The 22,991-nt window shown below is 41.3% G+C and overlaps 1 protein-coding gene across 2 annotated transcripts in view; it reads right to left on the bottom strand.

Annotated features, from left to right (window-relative positions):
• Positions 1 to 489: 489 nt before the first annotated feature.
• The window catches only part of LOC124135421 (hemocyte protein-glutamine gamma-glutamyltransferase-like), a 28,857-nt gene continuing 6,355 nt past the window's right edge, over positions 490 to 22,991 (bottom strand). Inside the window, exons 2-15 of one of the 2 annotated variants that reach the window (XM_046500776.2) lie at positions 17,480 to 17,595; positions 16,788 to 16,970; positions 15,957 to 16,223; positions 13,965 to 14,083; positions 13,365 to 13,472; positions 11,374 to 11,551; positions 10,464 to 10,599; positions 9,937 to 10,040; positions 9,116 to 9,231; positions 8,131 to 8,257; positions 7,445 to 7,732; positions 6,717 to 6,877; positions 5,424 to 5,560; positions 490 to 4,259 (exon numbers count right to left, since the gene is read on the bottom strand). In XM_046500776.2, the coding sequence (XP_046356732.2) occupies positions 4,118 to 4,259; positions 5,424 to 5,560; positions 6,717 to 6,877; positions 7,445 to 7,732; positions 8,131 to 8,257; positions 9,116 to 9,231; positions 9,937 to 10,040; positions 10,464 to 10,599; positions 11,374 to 11,551; positions 13,365 to 13,472; positions 13,965 to 14,083; positions 15,957 to 16,223; positions 16,788 to 16,970; positions 17,480 to 17,595 (2,182 nt within the window). In that variant the 3' untranslated portion in view covers positions 490 to 4,117. Of the gene's footprint in view, positions 4,260 to 5,419; positions 5,561 to 6,716; positions 6,878 to 7,444; positions 7,733 to 8,130; positions 8,258 to 9,115; positions 9,232 to 9,936; positions 10,041 to 10,463; positions 10,600 to 11,373; positions 11,552 to 13,364; positions 13,473 to 13,964; positions 14,084 to 15,956; positions 16,224 to 16,787; positions 16,971 to 17,479; positions 17,596 to 22,991 lie in introns of both variants that reach the window. The other variant, XM_046500864.2, reaches the window with a different exon arrangement.

Genomic DNA, 22,991 nt, shown 5'->3' with positions numbered 1-22,991 from the left:
ATCAAACTGACATGCCACTGTTTAAACTTACTCAAATCAGGTGGCTGCTTGTTTTTGTGTGTGAAACATATCGTAACACGTCATGAATTGTCCCATCATGTTATACGAACTAATATCCCTACCGAAGTGCTGTCTGATATACCATCCAGGTAGAAGAGTGAGTGAGTGCGGTTTTATGGCGACTTTAGCAATATTCCAGCAATATCACGGCGGGGGACACCTGAAATGGGCTTCACACATTGTACCAATGTGGGGAATCGAACCAGGGTCTTCGGTGTCATGAGCGAACGCTTTAACTACTAGGCTACCCGACCGCCCCTGCAGGCAGTAGAATAAGAAGAGTGTACCGACCAGTTGTTCATTGTGGATTCGAGTCTTAGACTCGCCCCGATCACATTCACGGCATTGGCAGTCGCATCATCTGACTGTAGAACCTTTGCACCTTTGTTCTGGAACTATCCGTTGTTCATGCACTCGAACACACACGAATAAAAGAAATCACAACGATTTTATTCCAGAAACAGTATACATAAATTCTTAAAAAACAGACATGTTAACATGGCAGTAAATTGAGCAGATCTACGTTGGATGTCTAACATTCTAACATCAAGATACTTCTTACATTCACAAAACTGGACCTGGCAGTGGAACATATAACACATCATAATACCGACTAATGTGCATTTTCAATTCATAGACCGCCTCCGTGGTCTTGTGGTAGAGCGTCCGCCCGGAGAGCGGAAGGTCCAGGGTTCGATCCCGGGCCGCGTCATACAAAAAGACGTTAAAAGATTGTACTTGTTGTTACCCTGTCTGGCGCTCGGCATTAAGGGGCTAAAACAAGGACTGGTCGGCTCGGAGTCTGAGTTGGGTATTCATGTTAAACTGCGACATGGTATCTCAGTGAGCTAGCAACTATAAATCGGCATCAGTCCGTACTAGTACAAGCAGCCACACACACACATACACGTGCATGCACGTGGCTATATAAGTGCAATAATCTTGGACGCGACGTTAAACCCAATTTCACCTCACCTCACCTTCAATTCATAGATTGCAACCTTAACAAAGAGATCATCCGCTGTGCTTAAATTCAATCGGAAATTGTTGCAGCTTTAAAATTTTAAAAAAAAGCAGCATCTATGTGATCAGTGAATATGGCGCGAACTAGTCAAAGTATTTATACATTTAACTGTTTTGCGTTTTTAGTTTGAATGCGTATTGTGCGCGTTTTTATTGTCAGGAAAGTACCACGTACGGCTCCTGAGAAAAACTATAGAATACAGTTCTCTAACGAAGCGCTACCAATGACACGCATCGTCACTACTTCACGGGCCTGCATACACGCCCGTGAAGTATTAACGGTGAATGTCCTGGGTACAGGTTAAAGTAAGCTCACGTGGATGGACATCTGTTTTCCCAGTAACCATTGCAATTGACACATATTGTTTCTGTTCATACACAAACCATGTTCTCAACAAACTTTTATACCGACAATCACACATCGAGATACGCGGTCTTTCAAAGACATTTCACATTCGCGTTTGTAGCTGCCATGTTTGATCGTGCCCAAGTCTGACTACATCACTTCCGGCATTAAGGCCACGCCGACTTTGATCAAGTGTAAATTCCTACTCTCAATTTACAAATAATTTTAAAGAGCATGTTTGGATTTCTTATCCTCAATGTACGAAGAAAGTTATTTTTATTAAATAGCTCCCGTACATCTGTTGTGTTTTTCGTGTATTAAAATGTTTCATTTGAAGAACCACTGATTGTTTTGGGATTTCGCAACATATAGATTTCGGAAATGAAATTGAGGTAAATGAATTATCAAAGATGTAAATGTCATCTTAAATTATTTAAAAATATATGAAAAATTAATCAAATCAATTTTAATAATCGGAAAGGAGCCTTCCGTAAGTCTAGTTGTTTCAAGCCCTACCAACCCGGAACACTTTATCCACACCCAAAATCATGTAATCCTGGAAGTAGAATATGTTTTCAATAAACAGGGTGTCTAAATGATATCTAAATATAGACTCCCTTACAAATCAACAAATCAGCATTACTGCTAATCGCTTGTCTGTAGCTACGATGTCTGTTACGTGACTGAACGCGATGAACACGTTTTTTCCATGGGGTAGGCCACAAAAATTGTTCTAACCTTGGTTGTTCATTGCATGTAAATATCACTTTGGGAATGACTGATGAATTGAAATATGTTGAGATCATAACCGGGAATAATAAGACCGTTTCAATTTAACGGAACATTTCTCAGGTGCTAACATTTGAGGAACGCAAAATGTGTTTTTTTTTATGATACTTCAAAATGAGATATTATGACTTGAAATTTCATTTTTACAAAATGACAACGTACTCAAAACCGGGATGTTCAGAACCTACAATGAGGCATCCGGCGAAATATTCCATTAATTCTGGTCTAGTTGTATTTCCTCAAACAACCACGGTGAAGGTATGACGTGAACTGATGGTTGACGTGGAACATGTAAAATATATACGTTAATATGGAATCCTAGATATAGTAGCCACATCCCTCAACCAAGCCATTCGTCACCACTCGCAACTTTCCGTTATGTTTTTGGTTTGTTCCGAAGTGACACGAATGGATTTAGGAAAAATGATTGCGAGTTGTGGTGAATGGAATAGGTAAGGTTAGTCGTCTTTCGCATCTTATCGTATCTTTTAAAAAAAGAACTACGATTTTATGTCCTATGGACAAATAACAGTCAACGAAATATCACGAATGAGTAAGTTACTTGCAATGGAAAGACACGTCAATTCACGAATGAATAAGGTACTTGTAACGGAAACATACGAAAAGACACGAATGAACAGCAATAGCGTGAACAAAATGAAAGCATTCGGATTTCAAAGACAGGTATCGTACTCTGTAATCTGACAAATGTCACTGGACAATAACACGTGCTGATTTCTCAAGCATGTTTGGATTTGGCATTTGTAAAGCTGGAGAAATCCAGTGTCCTAAACTGGTTCCACTGTTGGTTCGCGCGGCAAGTAAAGCGCTGTTAGCCTGGAGCCCAGTCACTCCAGTGCCCTGTGTTCTACATGAGAGAAGCTGCTACCGTTATGTGACTACAGAATCCTACAGTTTAACCAACAAAACATGACATGGTCGACATATAGTCTATACTTTACAATTTAATCATTTGTTCGTCGGATGTATTGGTTATAACCATGGAATCTCCGAAGGGACATTATTACATTGACGACAATGCCCTTCTAGGATTCCGTAATAGAAGTCAGTGGAATTCGAACGTTTTGAACTTTCTTTCAATGGAGTTAACTCTTACCAAAAATATAAAAAAATCACTTTTCTCATTGATGGTGTTAGCACTTCGTATGTTTTGCACCAGACTATTAAAGTAACATCGAACGTTCATTCCAAGCACAGACAAATTCCATAACGATGCTTACCATATTGTCCAAATTTTGGCGTCATTAGATTTCGCCACACACGAGCCCTAAATGGTAGTTGTACAATGGTAGCGTGTGAAGAAATGTAATTACTCAGAGACGTATATACGTCACGTGTAACTGGGGGTATTCCTGCCTTTGGGTTTGTTTAATAGGCTTTATGAGTGCATTGCCAGAGATGATACTTTAAGAGGGTTATCATACCTCCATGTCAGCATGACGAGATCTAATTGGTCCACGTGATCTTGATAAAATACCGTGTAACCCGCCTTGGAAGCTTATACATTTCTCAGCGGGAGCATAAATCTCTTATACCCCACCACGAACAATACAGGCTGCACGTGGATTCCGGCTCATGGTATAAAACCTAACGCGGGACGCATCAAATCCCATGTACCCCGAGTGATCCTGCTACAACTTATATCATATGTTAGCTGTTCAAAACTTTGATCGGACGTCTCCCCCCCCCCCCCCGACGTTACTTTTGTGGCTACGTATGGCCATCTGAAATTTTAGTCCGAAAAGTATTGTCCTCGGTTTCGTTGTCAACGTATTTTAAGACAAAATTGCGAATCCGACGAAGAAATAACTCCATTGTTGTGGCAAAACTAAACCATGATGAACTATGATGGGTGACCTTGACTTCAAGGGGATCAAGTTAGATAACTCTGAACTCGAATGATCCGTCAATACCACCGAGATGATCCGAGGAGAAGGACGCTCCAACTTCTCGCAGGCCGCGACTCCGGGGGGTGATCTCAAACTCGAAAGATATAGTTTCCTTTGGTCCAATGGGTTTTCTGAAAGGCAACGGGAAGAAGCATCACGGATGGGTTCTGGAGGGGCTTAACAAATAAGCGCAATAACGAAGACAAATCCATATGGGCAGAGACAAACATAACACAAATCATCAAATCATTATGACGGAAATAACAGAGGCAATCTGAATCAGTTGTACCGAATATATTATGGAAGAAAGATTAAAGGGAGCTGCAGTATCCAGAGAGGGATCGGGGCTGCAATTTAGGTGCGCACCCCCTTTTTTTCATAACCTCCCATGTTAACTGCATGCCCACTCGGATGAATCACTTAGGTATTATTTGCATCCTCTTTTTTCCAAATCCTGGTCATCTTCGCGAGGCAAGAGCTTCCACAAACTTATTTATCAAAGTCTAGTTTCCACCCCTGCCTTATCAAACCAATTTTCCTGTGCTAAAAATGTTTGGACTATCACCAATATCGATATCAAACGTATCACAAAATCAACATCCGAAAACATGGCCGCTGCCATAGCGTGTCGAATTTGCGCTGACGTCTTTTTAACAATTGAGCAAAGACAATTATTTTCTAAGTCTTTCCACGTCATAAATCATGTCGCTTGTAAGCGGTTCACTGTTGAGAACAGTCATTGCCAAAACTGGTACACATTCGTATGATAGTTTATTTACTGCTGCCTGTCTTTGTTGACACGAATATGTCATTTCCATCTACCCCTCAACAACTGCCTTTATTTGACTGTCAGGGATAAAATGGTGAATGTTTTCGTTATCTGATCGACCATTCATTGTAGTCGCCATGTTTGAAGCCGTACGAGCCAAGATAACCGATTTGATTGCATAAAGGGGCACAACTCGTGACCTGCGCGAGGTGGACCCACGATCGATCCAAGGAAAGGGGGCTGGGTGTGACAAGGGTAGAAACTAGGCTTTAATATAGGCTAGTGAACATGCTTGACTCGGGAAGATGGACAGTGCTGGGCATGAGAATGTTTGATTTTAAACAAAGGTATACACATCGATGAAAATAAGCTTGGACAATGCCATAACGATACTTATCAATTATTAAATAGAACAGAATATATATATTCTTCCACATATTCTGTAACTCTGTAGAATGTTTTCCTTATATTCCAAAGGTTAGGAAGGGGTGATTCATTAATGAGACACCAACACGCCCGAACTTACTTGTAGTCAAACTGTTGAACCTTGACCGCCGACCCCCCTTCAACCTGAATCGAAGCACCGGTCACCTTGATCTCCAAAGGATTCGTGAAGGACACTTTTCCAACATATTTTTCCTTAGGACGGATTTTGCCAGGGACCTGTGCAAGACGAAAACAATGTGTTAACTGTCTGCTGATACTGAATACAATGTGTTAACTGTCTGTTGATACTGAATACAATGTGTTAACTGTCTGTTGATACTGAATACAATATGTTAACTGCCTGTTGATACTGAATACAATGTGTTAACTGTCTGTTGATATTGAATACAATGTGTTAACTGTCTGCTGATACGGAATGCACTGTGTTAACTGTCTGCTGATACTGAATACTATATGTAAACTGTCTGTTGATACTGAATACAATGTGTTAACTGTCTGTTGATACTGAATACAATGTGTTAACTGTCTGTTGATACTGAATACAATGTGTTAACTGTCTGTTGATACTGAATACAATGTGTTAACTGTCTGCTGATACTGAATACTATAAGTAAACTGTCTGTTGATACTGAATACAATGTGTTAACTGTCTGCTGATACTGAATACAATGTGTTAACTGTCTGTTGATACTGAATACAATATGTTAACTGTCTGTTGATACTGAATACAATGTGTTAACTGTCTGTTGATACTGAATACAATGTGTTAACTGTCTGCTGATACTGAATACAATGTGTTAACTATCTGTTGATACTGAATACAATGTGTTAACTGTCTGTTGATACTGAATACAATGTGTTAACTGTCTGCTGATACTGAATACTATATGTAAACTGTCTGTTGATACTGAATACAATGTGTTAACTGTCTGCTGATACTGAATACAATGTGTCAACTGTCTGCCGATACTGAATACAATGTGTTAACTGTCTGCTGATACTGAATACAATGTGTTAACTGTCTGCTGATACTCAATACAATGTGTCAACTATCTGCTGATACTCAATACAATGTGTAAACTGTCTGCTGACACTGAATACAATGAATTAACTGTCTGCTGATACTAAATACAATATGTTAACTGTCTGTTGATACTGAATACAATGTATTAACTGTCTGCTGATACTAAATACAATGTGTCAACTGATACGCAATGAGTGAGTGAGTGAGGTTTAACGCCGGTAAAATCAAAAGGTGAGGAACCAGGCGAAATGGCGAGCGTATCCTGCCTCGCTGATGGCAACCGTCACAAACACATGCAAGTGCAAGTCAACTGTTCACCTGATTAAAGAGGTAAATTACGCCACTTACTTCGATCAGAAGTGGCGGTTTAAGGAGACAGAAGGCCTCTGTGTCCGCCCACATCTGCCTGGTCTCGGTCACTCTGTAGTTGGCGCACGCCTGGAAGGTGGCCTCTGCGTTCAGCTTGCTCTGGAACTCCTGGCGGCTGACCTTCACCGTGATCTTCTCCTCTGAGAAGGAACCAATTCAACATTAGTGACATCTTCCCGAGGCAAGGGAATTAAGTGACTCCAAAAGGCCAGTTTCAACAATTGCCGAACGAAGCTGGAATTTCTGAGCTTGATTGTAACGCCACCAGTGGTTATTACGAGTTAGGTCACTTGTATATGTCACTCCTATTGACCAATCAGATCACCTCTCATATCACTTGCATTTGCTTTAAACAAAATGGCGGCGCCAGTCAAGACGATCTAATCGATGATCAAGATGTATATTGTAATAAAGCGGGCGCAGTGACATCAACTCACGTGAGCATTTTGATTAAAACCATGAAAAGATTTGGAAATATCTGAAAATAAACGCTAAGTTGACGGGACATATTGCAAATCCTGCAATCGACCCAAATCTGCACGGCAGTTTACGAACCGGATGTCGATTTCGTTTCGCGATTTTTACTGGACTGTGCAAAGACTCGTTAGTCCAGCCAAAATATAACTCCACAAGTGTAGAAAAGGTCTGAGACCTACATTACTTCAACAGGCTAAAAATAATGTTTAAACTTCCCTATTTTCACTCACGTTGTTTGGCTTGGATTTTCACATCGGTTATTTCTCCTTTCAGCCGCTTGGCGGGATTGCCGGTGTAGTATGACGTCAGCACGGACATGCGCCCACGAACAGTTCGTGTTTGGCTTGATGTGTTCTTTATAATCATGGTAACCACGAAGTCTTCTGACACGGAGGCCGTTTCAGGTACCTCGAGGCAAAACTCGACGTCAGATTCCACGTTCGTGCCGTAAATATCTTCATCTTCACGAGAACTGAACTGGTTGACGAACTTGACAACTTGCCTTTCCTTGTCCGAACCTGCCACAGAGAGGTAGAGAGTATTATATGAACAGGATGGGATAAACAGAATAAAGCTGTAGCAGGCCGTTTATTATTATGATAAATAAATGAATAATGAATGGATGAATGAGAATTTCCAGGATCACCCAAACACATGCATTAATTTATTGAAAACTGTAGTCGTAGTAGTAGGATGATGATAATGATGATAATGATGATGATGATGATGATGATGATGATGATGATGATAATAATAATAATAATAATAATAATAATTTCCAGGATCACCCAAACACATGCATTTATATATTTAAACTGTAGTGGTAGTAGTATGATGATGATGATGATGATGATGATGATGATGATGATGATGATGATGATATTAATAATAATTTAGGCCACAACATGCCTCCTACCTTCAGGATACTTGTACAGGTGGGTCACATCCTCCCGCAATGGGGAGTTCTTGGCCTTGGTGCTGATGAACTTCCCGACGGCGTGGCTGTTGATACGGAGCACTTCCATGGCGCCATCTCCATCAACCTGCAACGAAGGAAGCGAGTGGCTGGTGTTTCAGGACAGTCAGTCATCATGTAACATGTACGAGATGTTGTGACAGGGAGAGGGGGAAGTCAGGACTTTACATGAACATTGTATATTGACACTGAGAGTGACTTATGACACAGATGGGAAACACTTCTGAATATGTACTCAGGTTGTCAGCATCATACCTTTGCCAGTGGGTTTCCCAATCTTCCCGAGGCAAGGGAGTTAACTAACTATAAAAGCCCAGTTTCCACCCTTGCCGAACTAGGCTGCAATTCCGGAGTAACAGTTCGGCTGGACTAACGAGTCTATGCATAGTCCAATCAAAATCGCGTAACGAACTAGACATCCCGTTCGTAAACGAACATGGACTTCAACGTGCAGATTTCGGTCGACTGCAGGGGTATCAAAGCATGTATACCGCCAACTTGGCGTCGACAGATATTTTGCAAAGCCTTTTATGTTTTAAATCAGGGTGCTCAAGTGATTTGATGCACTTCGAGGGGTAAGACCCGTTTTATTGCAATATAGATCTTGATTATCGATCAAATCGTCTTGACTGGGAGCCGCCATTTTGTTTGAAGCAAATGCAAGTAATAGGAGAGATGGAATTTAAATGATCAATAGGAAGGACACTGAAGGGACATAACTCGTAAAGCCGTTGGTGGCGTTACGATCGAGCCTGGAAATTTCAGCCTAGTTCAGCCAGGGCGGAAACCGGACTCTTATAGTCAGTTAACTCCCTTGCCTTCCTTCAACATCAAGCTGACACGCCGTGATATAACTGGAATACTGTTCAAAGCGGCGTTAAACTCCAACTCGCTCACTCACGCATACCGCTCATTTAGGACCGACCTGCCAATGGACCTTGTCGCCGTTCACCTCGCTAAAGACGAAGGCTGTGTCGTAGCTGAGGTACACGTGACCTTCCTTAATGGCCTTGAGAGACGCCGGGCCGCACCTCATCACGCCTGGCAATGGACAAAGTAGCATTTACGATTTCATATACAACAGGTGAGGGACGAAACACAAAGCATAAAAAGCACTACCACCTAGTCCCTCTCAAACATTATACATACACATATTAGTTAATATTCAACACAAAATAATATGTCCACTGCACAATATCTATTTGAACATTTCAAAACTCACATAGTCATCTTCGATCACCCAGTGTACTATATCTCTATTCCACTACTGAACCTATTAGCCTCAATTGCTTTGTTTTGAGCCCTATTAGAATGACAGTAATAAAACAGTCCTATTTAAACAGCCATCCAATCAAATCACTTATATGAGCGAAACATATTCTGTGCTAAGTTAGTGATACGCTATGACGTCCAGGGCATGTATCCTAACGTAATGGAGATAAAATATTCTGGATACACGAGGATGCCGTAACAATGTTCGATTATAGTTTTAGTATACCAGTGCCTGAATTTCTTCTTTGATTGTATAAATAATAAATTATAAAAAAATATTCTTGAATGTATTCTATGTTTCGATGTCAATTTGCAGTATCATATTGAGGGGCCATGCTCCCTGGTATTCTGACCATATCAACCGCACGCCGTGCCACGTGTGACGCCGTGACATTGTCTTCATGTTATGAACAACGGACGCGTTGATGTACACAGTTTAATTGGAGTCGGCTGACACAAATCTGAGTGTGTTACCTTCACTGCATTCCTGTGGCGTGGAATCGTGAGCCTGCCAGCCATCGTATCCATTGGGGAGGTCAAGACGTCGCAGAAAAGACTCATTCCACACGTGGAAGTTCCTGGGAAAAGTGCCAGAGGGTTTATATCACTAACGCGGAATGTGGGACAAAAGACAATATATTCCTCCGCATTCGCAGTTTACTGGCTGTGAACCTCTTTATCAACGTTCTGCAGTTTGGTAGGTACATGTTTCTGACACCCTTTACATATATACAAGACTATAGTGTTGCAGGTCTCTTAGGCAATGATTATTAGTTTCATAATAATTTCTAGATGATGTATATATTAACAAGCAGCTCTCACTTTACAAGACTTGCCTATCATAAGGATAGAAATAATATTCATCCATGGACGTGAACAGCCTTGGCGCAAAGCTATCTTGGTGGTCGTCAAAAAATGAAACATGTATTTCGTGAGCTTACAAGCTCACAATCACACACAGCCGACGACCACCTCCAACTGAGCTATGTGTGTCGGCCTACCAGACGGAATCGTCCATCCAATCCACTGGTTCCCCCTCCTCGTCCCAGTGGGAGTCGATGGTCATGCTGCTGTCGGTGTCGTGGGCGGACTCGAAGTTGGTGACTGATCGGGTGCCAATACCCAGGCTGCGCAACACTGTAGAACATAGCAAAGAGAGGCGTGTGAAAGGGTAACTTGGCTACCCACATGGGTTTGTTTGTTTGTTTATGCGGCGTTTGTTTGTTAATGCCGCACTCAGCAATATTCCACTTATATGACGGCGGGATGTAAATAATAGAGTCTGGACCAGACAATCCTGTGATTGACATCATGAACATCGATCCACGCTTCGCCGTTGTTCAATAATATCTCAAAACTAGTTTCATAACAGTACATTTTGCAAATGGTGGTCTCCATAATGTAGGGCTTGTAAGATATGATGAGGGTTTGCAACATTTATTTGTTAAGCTCTCCTGGCCAGTGAACTTTTGGAACTAATTCATACACTACTTGTAGCCGATTTTTATATTGACTTGTCGCTACACAGAACTATCTTACATTTATTTTACAGAGCATACTAGGGCGGTCGGGTAGCGTACTGTCTCACATGGGCCCTTTTCTGGAGTTTCCCGCCGTGATATTGCTGGAATATTGCTAAAAGCGGCGTAAAACCAAACTCACTCACTCACTCGAGTGAGTGACTTTGGTTTTACGCCGCTGGAATATTGCTAAAAGCGGCGTAAAACCAAACTCACTCACTCACTCTAGTGAGTGAGTTTGGTTTTACGCCGCTTTTAGCAATATTCCAGCAATATCACGGCGGAGGACACCAGAAATGGGCTTCACACATTATACCCATGTTTTTACTTATAAAACAAAATATAATGTCCTAAGTAAATACAGAAGAAGCTGAACCAGAACTCAACCTACACGTGGTCACCACTCCCGAGAACACCCAACACTGGCCATATTTCACCGGCTTTCTGGTCTTGTAAAACTGCTCCAAGATGGCGACACTTCCGGGCCACAACCATGGCGCAGTTGAATTTTTAGGGTATGTCTCTGTCCAGCGGCCTTCCAGAACACCGTCGTCGTCGTTGCTGTTAGTCTACAAATTATGTTAAATTACGTTAAAACTATGTTAAATGCATCGGCAGTACGTAACAGGTTTTGCAAACACTGCGTTCTTGCATCAAGGAAAATCATCGTGTATGCCAAAACAACATATACTGACGATGTTTGAGGGGTGTTCATTTAATGTTTGATTGTTTGTTGTTTGACGCCGTACTCAGCAACAATCCACTTATATGACTGCAGTCTTTAAATAATCGAGTCTAGACCAGACAATCCAGTGATTGTCATGAGCATCGACCTACGCAATTTGGAAACAATGACATGCATCAACCAAGTCAGCGTGCTTCACCACCCGATCCCGTTAGTCGCCTTTTACGACAAGCATGGGTTGCTGATGACCAATTCACAGGGGTCAATGGATGTCCTTAAGCTGGTATCGTGAACGTGGATGGCATTTACTTGTTGGTAATAATAAAAAAAAGGGACATCCTGCGTTAATAGTTTAGATGTTCCCAAATTAACCATCTTCCCGAGTCAAGGGAATTAACTGACTTTTAAAGTCCAGTTTCCACCCTTGCCGAACTAGGCTGGAATTCCTGGGATCGATTTTAGCGCCACCTGTGGCTTTTACGAGTTATGTCCCTTCTATGCCTCTCATATGGACCAATCAGATTCCACCTCTCGTATCACTTGCATTTGTTTCAAACAAAATGGCGGCACCCAGACAAGACGATCTGGTCGACAATCAAGATCTATATTGTGATAAAACGGGTCTTACATCGCGAAGTGCATCAAATCATGTGAGCACCTTGATTTAAAACTTGAAAAGATTTAGAAAATATCTGTTGACAACGAGTTGACAGTTTACGAACCTGATTTCGATTTCGTTTCGCGATTTTGATTGGACTATACTTGGACTCATTAGTCCAGCCAAAATGTAACTCCATAATACCAGCCGAGTTCGGCAAGGGTGGAAACTGGACTTTTATAGTGAGTTAACTCCCTTGCCTCAGGAAGATGAAATTAAACTGTGAATTTCATTTATAGTGGAAAAAATAGCCAGAGTGAAAGGTTTTCAATTGGACTTTATCATTTGCTTGTTTCAGTTGAATACGTTGTTCCATTTCAAGGACACATTTTTAGCAGGTGTAGCGGCAATAAAATGTCAGAGTCACGTGATGGGATTCGAACCACGGACCTTCTGATACGAGGTCGGACGCTTTGTCCACATGACGAATTAGCTTAACCTATCAGCAAGCTGACAAGGTAAGGATGTCATCTTTGGGAATCTTCTTTGCCCTAATACATAGGGAAACAATAATTGTGACCCGCCTGGAGAAAAGGGTGCTGGGATACAATTGTGCTATGACGTCATAAAGTTGTTTGTCAGCAACTTACTTCAATTCGCCATATGTTATTTTTCTATCGTTACTTCGTAATGTAATAAAAGGATTATTTAAAAACCTTTCAGGTTACATGTCTACTTTCAAAACATCAACTGGATAACCGAGGCTGCATACAGACATATATGAGTCAGTGTGACGATATGAGTTCGCTCCCCTGAACGTTTCTAGCGTCTGTTGGGCAATTAATAGGATCAGATTTTGTGTTTGATTGTTCAGCGCCGCAATATTCCAGCTATGTAAATATCGAGTCTAGACCCGACAAACCATTGATTGATATTAAGAGCAAGGTATCATATTGTCGTGTTCGTAACGATCCCGCCCAGTCAACAAAGTCAACGAGTCTGACCATCTGATCCAGTAGGATGCCTCCCACGACGAGCACATGTTGTTAGGGACCAGTGAGGGTTTTCATATAGAAATGTGTTTTGTAGATATGCTTACCATGGCCGAGATTGCTCTGATGACAGCAACCGGGCTCCCTCTCGCTGTGTCCCCCAGTTCCGCATTGTCCAGCAGCAGTAGCGCGGCGTCCAAGCAGGGCTCATCGAACTGGTCAAGAGATAGCCAACACATATAAACGAAACGAATATCCAATAGAACCGTTTTGTAGAACCTATTTAAACTGGCGGCCAAAATAAACTTTACCATAGTTTTAAATCACTCAAACAAAAAAGATAGATGCAGGAAGTAAAATGTCTGGACAAAATCATAATCTAAAAGAAATCAACATTTAAAATGACAGTCATTTAGCATGCAGGGATGGCCCAATCGTCTGAGGCGCTGGGAGTCGTTGTGCGGAGTTGCGTCCCTTGAGCGTATCAGAAAACTAAAGATTCGGTCTGATTATCCTTCTAGGTTGGTCAACGTCATATCAATGCTCGTGGGTTTCGCCAAGGTGGTAAATGGTAAGTATCAAAGACCTGCATCTCAGTGTCCTCCCATATTGAGCTGACACGCCGTGATATATCTGAAATACTGTTTTAAGCGGCGATGAGACAAGACATTCTTACTTATGTGTGCCTTGCTGGCCGTTACACTGACCTGTCCGAAGTTCCAATGTCTGCCTCTGTGGTTCCTTGATGACCCAACCCATATACGGCCGGAATCTCTCAGCACGTACTCGTCCCGGTCACTACTGTCCGGCATATACACCGCGTCATCTGGTGGGCAAACAAGGCAGACACTTAGCGCACATACACATGTACGACATAGGTCATACCTTATAGCACATATACGACATAGGCCATACCATACAGCACATATACGACAGAGGCCATATCATATAGCACATATACGACATAGGACATATCATATAGCACATATAAGCCATAGGCCATATCATACAGCACATTTACGACATAGGCCATATCATATAGCACATATTCGACATAGGACATATCATATAGCACATATTCAACATAGGACATATCATATAGCACATATACGACATAAGTCATATCATACAGCAAATTTACGACATAGGCCATATCATATAGCACATATACGACATAAGTCATATTATATAGCACATATAAGCCATAGGCCATATCATACAGCACATTTACGACATAGGCCATATCATATAGCACATATTCGACATAGGACATATCATATAGCACATATTCAACATAGGACATATCATATAGCACATATACGACATAAGTCATATCATACAGCAAATTTACGACATAGGCCATATCATATAGCACATATACGACATAAGTCATATTATATAGCACATATAAGCCATAGGCCATATCATACAGCACATTTACGACATAGGCCATATCATATAGCACATATTCGACATAGGACATATCATATAGCACATATTCAACATAGGACATATCATATAGCACATATACGACATAAGTCATATCATACAGCAAATTTACGACATAGGCCATATAATATAGCACATATACGACATAAGTCATATTATATAGCACATATAAGCCATAGGCCATATCATACAGCACATTTACGACATAGGCCATATCATATAGCACATATTCGACATAGGACATATCATATAGCACATTTTCGACATAGGACATATCATATAGCACATATACGACATAAGTCATATCATACAGCAAATTTACGACATAGGCCATATCATATAGCACATATACGACATAAGTCATATTATATAGCACATATAAGCCATAGGCCATATCATACAGCACATTTACGACATAGGCCATATCATATAGCACATATTCGACATAGGACATATCATATAGCACATATTCGACATAGGTCATATCATATAGAACATATTCGATATAGGCCATATCATATAGCACATATTCGACATAAGCCATATCGACACATATACGACAGGAAATAGACGTAAATTCATTCTCGTGCTTTGTGACAACGATGTTCCCGCTTCTTGTGTTTCTACGTCAGACAGGTTTACATTGAAACAGTCGGTTCACAGTGGGTTGTTGCTTGTTGTTATGGCTAGGTTTGGTCAGTTCACAATGTCAATAACAGTAACTACAAGTATACAAGCAACTTGTAGTTACTGTTATTGACATTGTGTGGCTTAAGGTATAATACATGCATAAGCAGAACAAAAATCTGTTAATATACAATGGTTTTAATTAAGTATATTTTATTGCTTGTAATTTCGGTTTGGTAATTCACTGGGCTGGCATTATTTTAGATATTATAGACCAATTTGAAAAGAAATACCGGAGAAGTATGTATACTTTAATAAATTTAAACCTATTAAATTACAAACCAGGCGGAGAAGCGATGAAATAAAATGAAAAAAGAGCTGACATGTTTCCATAAATTCATCCACCAATAGATAGCGTGGAGTGCCTGAGATTTTACGTTCGCATCGTTAAATATGGATAACGGCAGAGGGTTGAAGAATAACCCAGTTCTGTTCCTTTGTTTTAGGTGTTTAGTGTTTCGCTTGTTCTTTAACGCCACACTCCGTGTATATAACCCTACCTCTACACCAAGCATTGGAACTACACTGAACATATGACATATTACATGTATATATGATCCTACCTTTACACCAAGCATTGAAGAGAACAAAGACATCCTCATCCTCCAGTTCATATCTGTTTATTTTCTTTTCGCCCTCTATCTTGCTCTCAACGTACACGCTGTAGCGGCCGACGATGGCGCGTTTGAAGGCCGTTACTGTTGCCGTCAGCTTGCTTCCAGTGATGTTGACATTATTCACGATCCAGTCCCGGGCACGCTTGGGAGGTTTTGTTTTAGCGAGGAGGGGGAGACGGAGTAGACTGCCTTTGCTCTCCTGGGGGCGGGCACCTGTCAGAGATCAATTACATTAATATACATGTACGAGATCATTTGTTATGTTTTTTTCTTTCTACTCTTGATCGGGTTCAGTGAAAGTCAATTAATCAAACTCGAATTTCTTGACATCTTCACACAATTGCTAATTAAACAGTTATAAGCGTTAAAGATGATGAAAAAACCCAAATGGTTTCTCCTTTGTTGGATCATGGGGTACCCATGTGGTTTAAGCCATCGATTGGTTTAGTGTGTCCTCTCCTCCACCACCAAACCGAAACACCCTCTCTCGGTGTGCCCGATATGCTTGAATATTTTTATAAGCAGTGCAAAACCAAACAAACAGCCTGGTTCATTTCGTTGAAACGCCCTTTGCGGACTGGCATTATATCTTTATAAGAATAAATGAATTTGGGTTTTGGAAACAAAACTGGAAAATAATATTTTGTCCTCCACTTGTACAATTTGTACTCCAAACTATAAGTTGGATGGCCTGAGGAAAATGTGTTTTAAAAAATAATTAATCATAAAATGGTTTACAATTATCTAAGAATAAAATGGTGAGTTCATCAGGATTACCTGTTGTGAATTGTAGAAATATGACGTCAGAGCTTTTGGTGATGGCTCGGTCGAATGTGATGGACAGGTCAAACGCTTGGCCCCTCCTGATGACCAGGTCCTCCTTTTCGAACTCGTCCGTGTGGTGCTTCTCCTTGTTGGACTCCTTGTGGAGATCCACGGACGACACCTTGATGGCTTTGGCTGAAATAAAAATCAGGTTTTTGTTTGTTTATTTCTTGCTTAACGCCGCACTAAGCAGTATTCCAGCTATATTCCGGCAGTCTGTAAATAATCAAGTCTGGACCAGACAATCCAGTGATTGAATATCATGGATCCACGCAAATGGGATACGATGACATGCATCAACCAAGTCATCGAGCCTGACCACCCGATCCCGTTAGGCGCCTCTTACGACAAGCATAGTCACCTTTTACGGCAAGCATGGGTTGCTGAAGACCTACTCTACCCCGGATCTTCACGGGTCTAAACAGCAGGTGTACCAGTGAACTATATGAGGTCTGGACAACAGATAATCCATGTAAAGACCACAGGACCATCAGAAACGTATCGAGTTATCCTTATTTCGAGACAACCGGAGTGTCGATATATCGGACAAGATTCTACAGAGACAATAAACCCATCTCTCACTTATATAGTGTGGAAGTAGTATTAGTGAAACCACGTCCGTCCGTTTGCCGGAACTAACTTACCTTCTGCAAGAACTCTAAGGGCCGCAATCCTTTTCCTGTACTCCTCATCACTGAACATGCATCGTCGACGTCCCTCTTGATCTCCTCCCATCAAGCGACATCTCCGACTGCGTGTTCTATAACAATGAAAAGGTACGTTTAGTAGAGACAATGTCAGCGTGGCGTCAAGCAAGTCATGTGTTTTAGTGAGTCGCGAACTACAGTGACAAGTTTGGGGCAAAAGAGAAAACCAGATGGGGGATGCAAAATGTATACAACGGAAACATTTGCGTCTGTAAGTGTAGAATTACTCGATTAATCGTTATTTTTGTTGATTCAGTTATTTATTTTTGTTTATTTACATGAATCAACAAACGTTTAAAAAGATACCCACTGTTGCAGACGCACTTTAGAAAGTAGGAAGCAACTTCACATAATATGCAGTGAGTTAAAACGCTTACAATATATGTCATTGAGTGAGTGAACACTTTAATCATTTTGTGCGATTTGGGTTATAAAAGTAATTACAGACAAGAAACAGTATTCCGCTGTGGCAAATGCGTGGGTTGATGTTTGTCAAATTCTAAAATGGGTCGGCACTTGGTTTTTGCTGGATACAGGATGGCGATAAAGACCAGACGACAAACTTCCATTCAGCATTGGAAATGTTCAAAAGAGGATGCACAACCATTATTAACACCAAAGATGACTTTATTTATACATAACATATATATATCGAAACGTCGCTGTTTACAGTATTAAAGAAGGTATTTAAATCTTCAATATTTATTTTCATATATACTAACCTTTTTTATAAGAAAGATCAGAAAAACAAATGGTAACTATGTTGTGGCCTAACTCACTGTGAATGATTTTGAAAACGGGACCCCGCCAAGAGGCGGTTTTCAAAAATAAAAGACTTTTTTTTTTAGATCCATAGTAGTGCACGTTTGGGGCTTATATCTGAAAGCTTATCTCTGGGCGTACCGTCTCATGAGTGATGAGGGTCTCTCAACAGAAGACAGGGCCCGTGACTTCATGAAACAGGTGCGTGTTTATGTTCAACAAACAAGCAAGGGGCTGATATTATCAAACATGTTTGTTTTGCAATAGGCGGTGATTGGGGCGTGGTGTGGCGTTGCCTGTTGGTATTTTCGAGTCGGGAAACGCTCGACTGTTTGTATCGAAATGGTTAGTACACTACCAACGCATCATTTCGTGAATGGAACACATGGGACTTCTCCACTAACACATTAATTTCGCATAAAAAAGATATACAGTTTGAGAGTAAATGGAATCCCAACCCAACAATTCCCAACAATGGTTTTACGCCGCTTTTAGCAATATTCCAGCAATATCACGGCGGGAGACACCAGATATGGGCTTCAAACATTGTACCCATGTCGGGAATCGAACCCCTTGTCTTCGGCGTGACGAGCGAACGGTTTAACCACTAGGCTACCCGACCGCCCCAAATGGATTCAATACCTCATATGGGGTCAGGGTGTTGAGGTTTGAGGTGTAAGGGGTAGTAGTGGAGGGAACACCGCTGCTCAATTTCCGAAGTGAACACGAGATTTGCCAGTGTACAAGTAACAATTGCAACCACACAGTATATACATAGTCTCTCATACCGATACTGAAACTTTTAGCAAGTCTAAATTTCTACAGTTCCAGGAAAAGGAAGAGATTTCTATGAATTAGATATCTATAATACATAAAAAGCAATTTAACACCCCCATCTTCTAAAAGAATCAACAGAAAAAAGAACAGCAGCGTCGATGTGAGACCACAGTGTCGACGTGAGACAACATCGTCGACATGAAACCACAGGAGACAGCAGTGTCGACATGAGACCACAGTGTCGACATGAGACCACAGGAGACAGCAGTGTCGACATGAGACCACAGTGTCGACATGAGACAACATCGTCGACATGAGACCACAGGAGACAGCAGTGTCGACATGAGACCACATCGTCGATATGAGACCACAGGAGACAACAGTGTCGACACGAGACAACAGTCGACATGAGACCACAGTGTCGACATGAGACCACAGTGTCAACATGAGACCAAAGTGTCGACATGAGACCACAGGAGGCAACAGTGTCGACACAAGACAACAGTCGACATGAGACAACAGTGTCGACATGAGACCACAGGAGACAACAGTGTCGACATGAGACAACAGTCGACTTGAGACAACAGTGTCGACATGAGACAACATCGTCGACATGAGACCACAGGAGACAACAGTGTCGACATGAGACAACATGAGACCACAGTGTCGACATGAGACCACAGACCACAGGAGACAATAGTGTCGACATGAGACCACAGACCACAGGAGACAACAGTGTCGACTTTAGACTACAGACCACAGGAGACAACAGTGTCGACATGAGACTACAGACCACAGGAGACAACAGTGTCGACATGAGACCACATAAAACCACAGGAGACAACAGTGTCGACATGAGACCACAGACCACAGGAGACAACAGTGTCGACATGAGACCACAGACCACAGGAGACAACAGTGTCGACATGAGACCACAGACCACAGGAGACAACAGTGTCGACATGAGACCACATAAAACCACAGGAGACAACAGTGTCGACATGAGACCACAGGAGACAACAGTGTCGACATGAGACCACAGGAGACAACAGTGTCGACATGAGACCACAGACCACAGGAGACAACAGTGTCGACATGAGACCACAGACCACAGGAGACAACAGTGTCGACATGAGATCACAATGTTTATAAGTATTAACGTAAAGCCCCATCGTCTTAACGATAGAAGTTAAATGCGTCACAGTATGTGTGTCTTTGACCGGCATCTAGTACTGCCACACGTGTCCAAGGTTCCGGTTCAGACATACTTTCTACACCTCACTTCCCGATGCCGACAACAGTTGCAGTGTAACGGCAGTGACGGGCATATCTCGACAAGGACATCCGCCCACAGACGCTGATTCACACTTGAGAAGTGTAACGTCTTTAAGATTACGTTTTAATAAACTTTATAATTTTTGTGGTTCAATTTTCATTAGTTGATATCAACGTTTAGTTCTGGAATGTTATTTGGAGACTATATGTTTTTGACATCTACAGCTACAAAAACCAGATATTTTCTTGTAGATAAGATAAGATTTATTTCAGAAACGTTCCATTACGGGACAGATGCAATTTTAAAAGACAAGACATTATGATTCATATATACATATATACAGACATACATAATTTACATTCCTGTAAACACATACAAAAACAGAACAACCAATATTACATATTTGATGATATTATTATACATAAAGTGTCAACGGGTGATTATGAGGGGTATGTATTGTTTGAAATGAAAGATATGGAAACAAATGCAGTTGATATTGACTGCTTCATTATTTGACAGGATGTAGTTAAATAATTTGTCTTCATGACTGTGGACATTTACATTTTGTCTGGATAATTTTTCAAAGAGTATATTTCTTTCTTGAGTGTGTTTAATACAGTGAAGTACGTAGTGTTTTTGTATTCAAACTATAAGCCTAAATATCTTTTGGGTAAAAAACACCTTGACGCGATGTTTTCTTTTAGGCAGACATTTTTTGGGCAACAGTCTGATAAATCCCATTGATCCACCTGCCAGCACCCCCAGAATTTCAAATGCTCGTGGCCTAAAACGTTTACACTTTGATGAAACCCACGAGTACGGCTATAGCGCTAATTCACCCTGGACCACATGTACAGTGCGCACTCTGTTCAATCTAAACCGGCCTAGATGATACATTTATATAGATATCATCAGTATTGGATTCTTTTGTTCAAAACAGAGAAATGTTTTGTGTAATAAAAAAAAGATGGATTATAAAACAAGGATCATAATCAAGAAGGACGCATCAGCGGATCTTCCGATGGGAGAGGGGAGGGGGTGTATTTAATGAGATCCCGGTTATGAACAAAGCTCCCTGTTACATCCCAATGCCTCGCTATAACGTGCGGCGAATCATTTACTCGGCAGCCTGGGTTCTCTAGCGCGTTCCCTTCCAGGAGGGTAGGATTACACACTTGAACGCCAAACTTACTAGAAAAATATCCTCGTCACTTCAAATTTGGGTCAGATTTCCTCAAAGAGTAGATTCTTGGCTAATAAACGTTATAATGATCTGACTGTGGTGAAGTCCTTCAGTTCATTCCAAACTCCGTCCGTAAGATGATAATTTAGTTTGTATTGACAAACGTATGTTGCACTTTCAACTTAACTCTTAACATAGGAACGGACCAATTTTGTTTTTAGGTTGGGGTTTAAAGTAATTTTATCCTCTACCAAAAAGACATGTGTATTTTGAGCGAGATAAATATGTCGTTAGTTCGGTCGTTTCTGTTGTCGTATTGGCATCTGCGTAAGTACAGGAAATACTCCCACGTTCAAAATTACCATCCCACGTCACCATTATTCATCTAGGTCTGCACCCGGACGGATCCCTAGTCACCAACTGTCTAACAAATGTTTGGCAGTTAGGAAAAGTAATATTCATGTTCGGAACCGTAAAACGTGGAGTGGAGTCTGGGAGTGGAGTCTTAGAGTGGAGTCTTGCAGCGGTGTCTTGGAGGAGGAATCTGGAGTGTATGGGAACTGACTTCATTATTAGAACGGCGAAATTTGTTGCAAGTTGTAGCGAATAGTATGTGACAGGCAGAAAGGAGACTGATAAGGGCGGAGGACTCACTGGGCTGGAATGACCTCTTTGTTTATACACAGTGGGAGCTTGCTCCTACTGCCCGTCTCCTAGTCCTGCACCATGACCGTGGAATATATTTATTTTATGAAAAAACATAATCTAGAAATGCATACAAAAGCAAGGCTTGCCAACTCAAGCTAGCTCTATCAGCATAGGGATTTTTTTTAAATTTTAGAAGTCAAGAAGGATATTGTGTAATATAAGATTTCAGAGACTAAATGTTAATCTACCCGTCTCCCACCCGCAAGCCTCTCCCACTCTGTAGGTAGCCTTGCTCCAAGGCTATAATAAATGATATGTCCATGGATGGGTAGTGGTTCTATCTTTATAGGCAAGTCTAGATAAGTCTAAGGAAGCAAGTATTTTATAGGGCCCTTATTCTTGTGCAAGTCTATTTCTCTTGCCTACTTGCCACTTTGGTAAAACAAGGGAATACTGACTCCACTCCAAGGCTCCATGGCTCCATGCCTTCATGTTCTGCTTCGAGTTGTTGGAATCATGATCTAATTTTTCAAAGTGTTTTTATTCATTTCAACAAATCAATTTGTATGTCTACCCTCTCTGATAAACCACCTCCCGTGCTCATGGGTTTCACCAAATAGGTAAACATCTAAGACCTGCACCACTTTGGGCTTTCCTCCAACATTAAGCTGACTCGCCGTGATATAACTGGTATACTGTTCAAAGCTGCGTTACCGCCTCTGTGGTCTAGTGGTAGAGCGTCCGCCCGGAGAGCGGATGGTCCGGGTTCGATCCCCGACCGCGTCATACCAAAAGACGTTAAA

The sequence above is a fragment of the Haliotis rufescens genome, unplaced genomic scaffold, assembly GCF_023055435.1.
Source record: "Haliotis rufescens isolate VD_foot unplaced genomic scaffold, xgHalRufe1.0.p SCAF_17, whole genome shotgun sequence".
Classification (NCBI taxonomy): domain Eukaryota; kingdom Metazoa; phylum Mollusca; class Gastropoda; order Lepetellida; family Haliotidae; genus Haliotis; species Haliotis rufescens.
The sequence above is the reverse complement of the archived record's forward strand: the minus strand, read 5'-3'. Positions and strand labels throughout refer to the sequence as shown.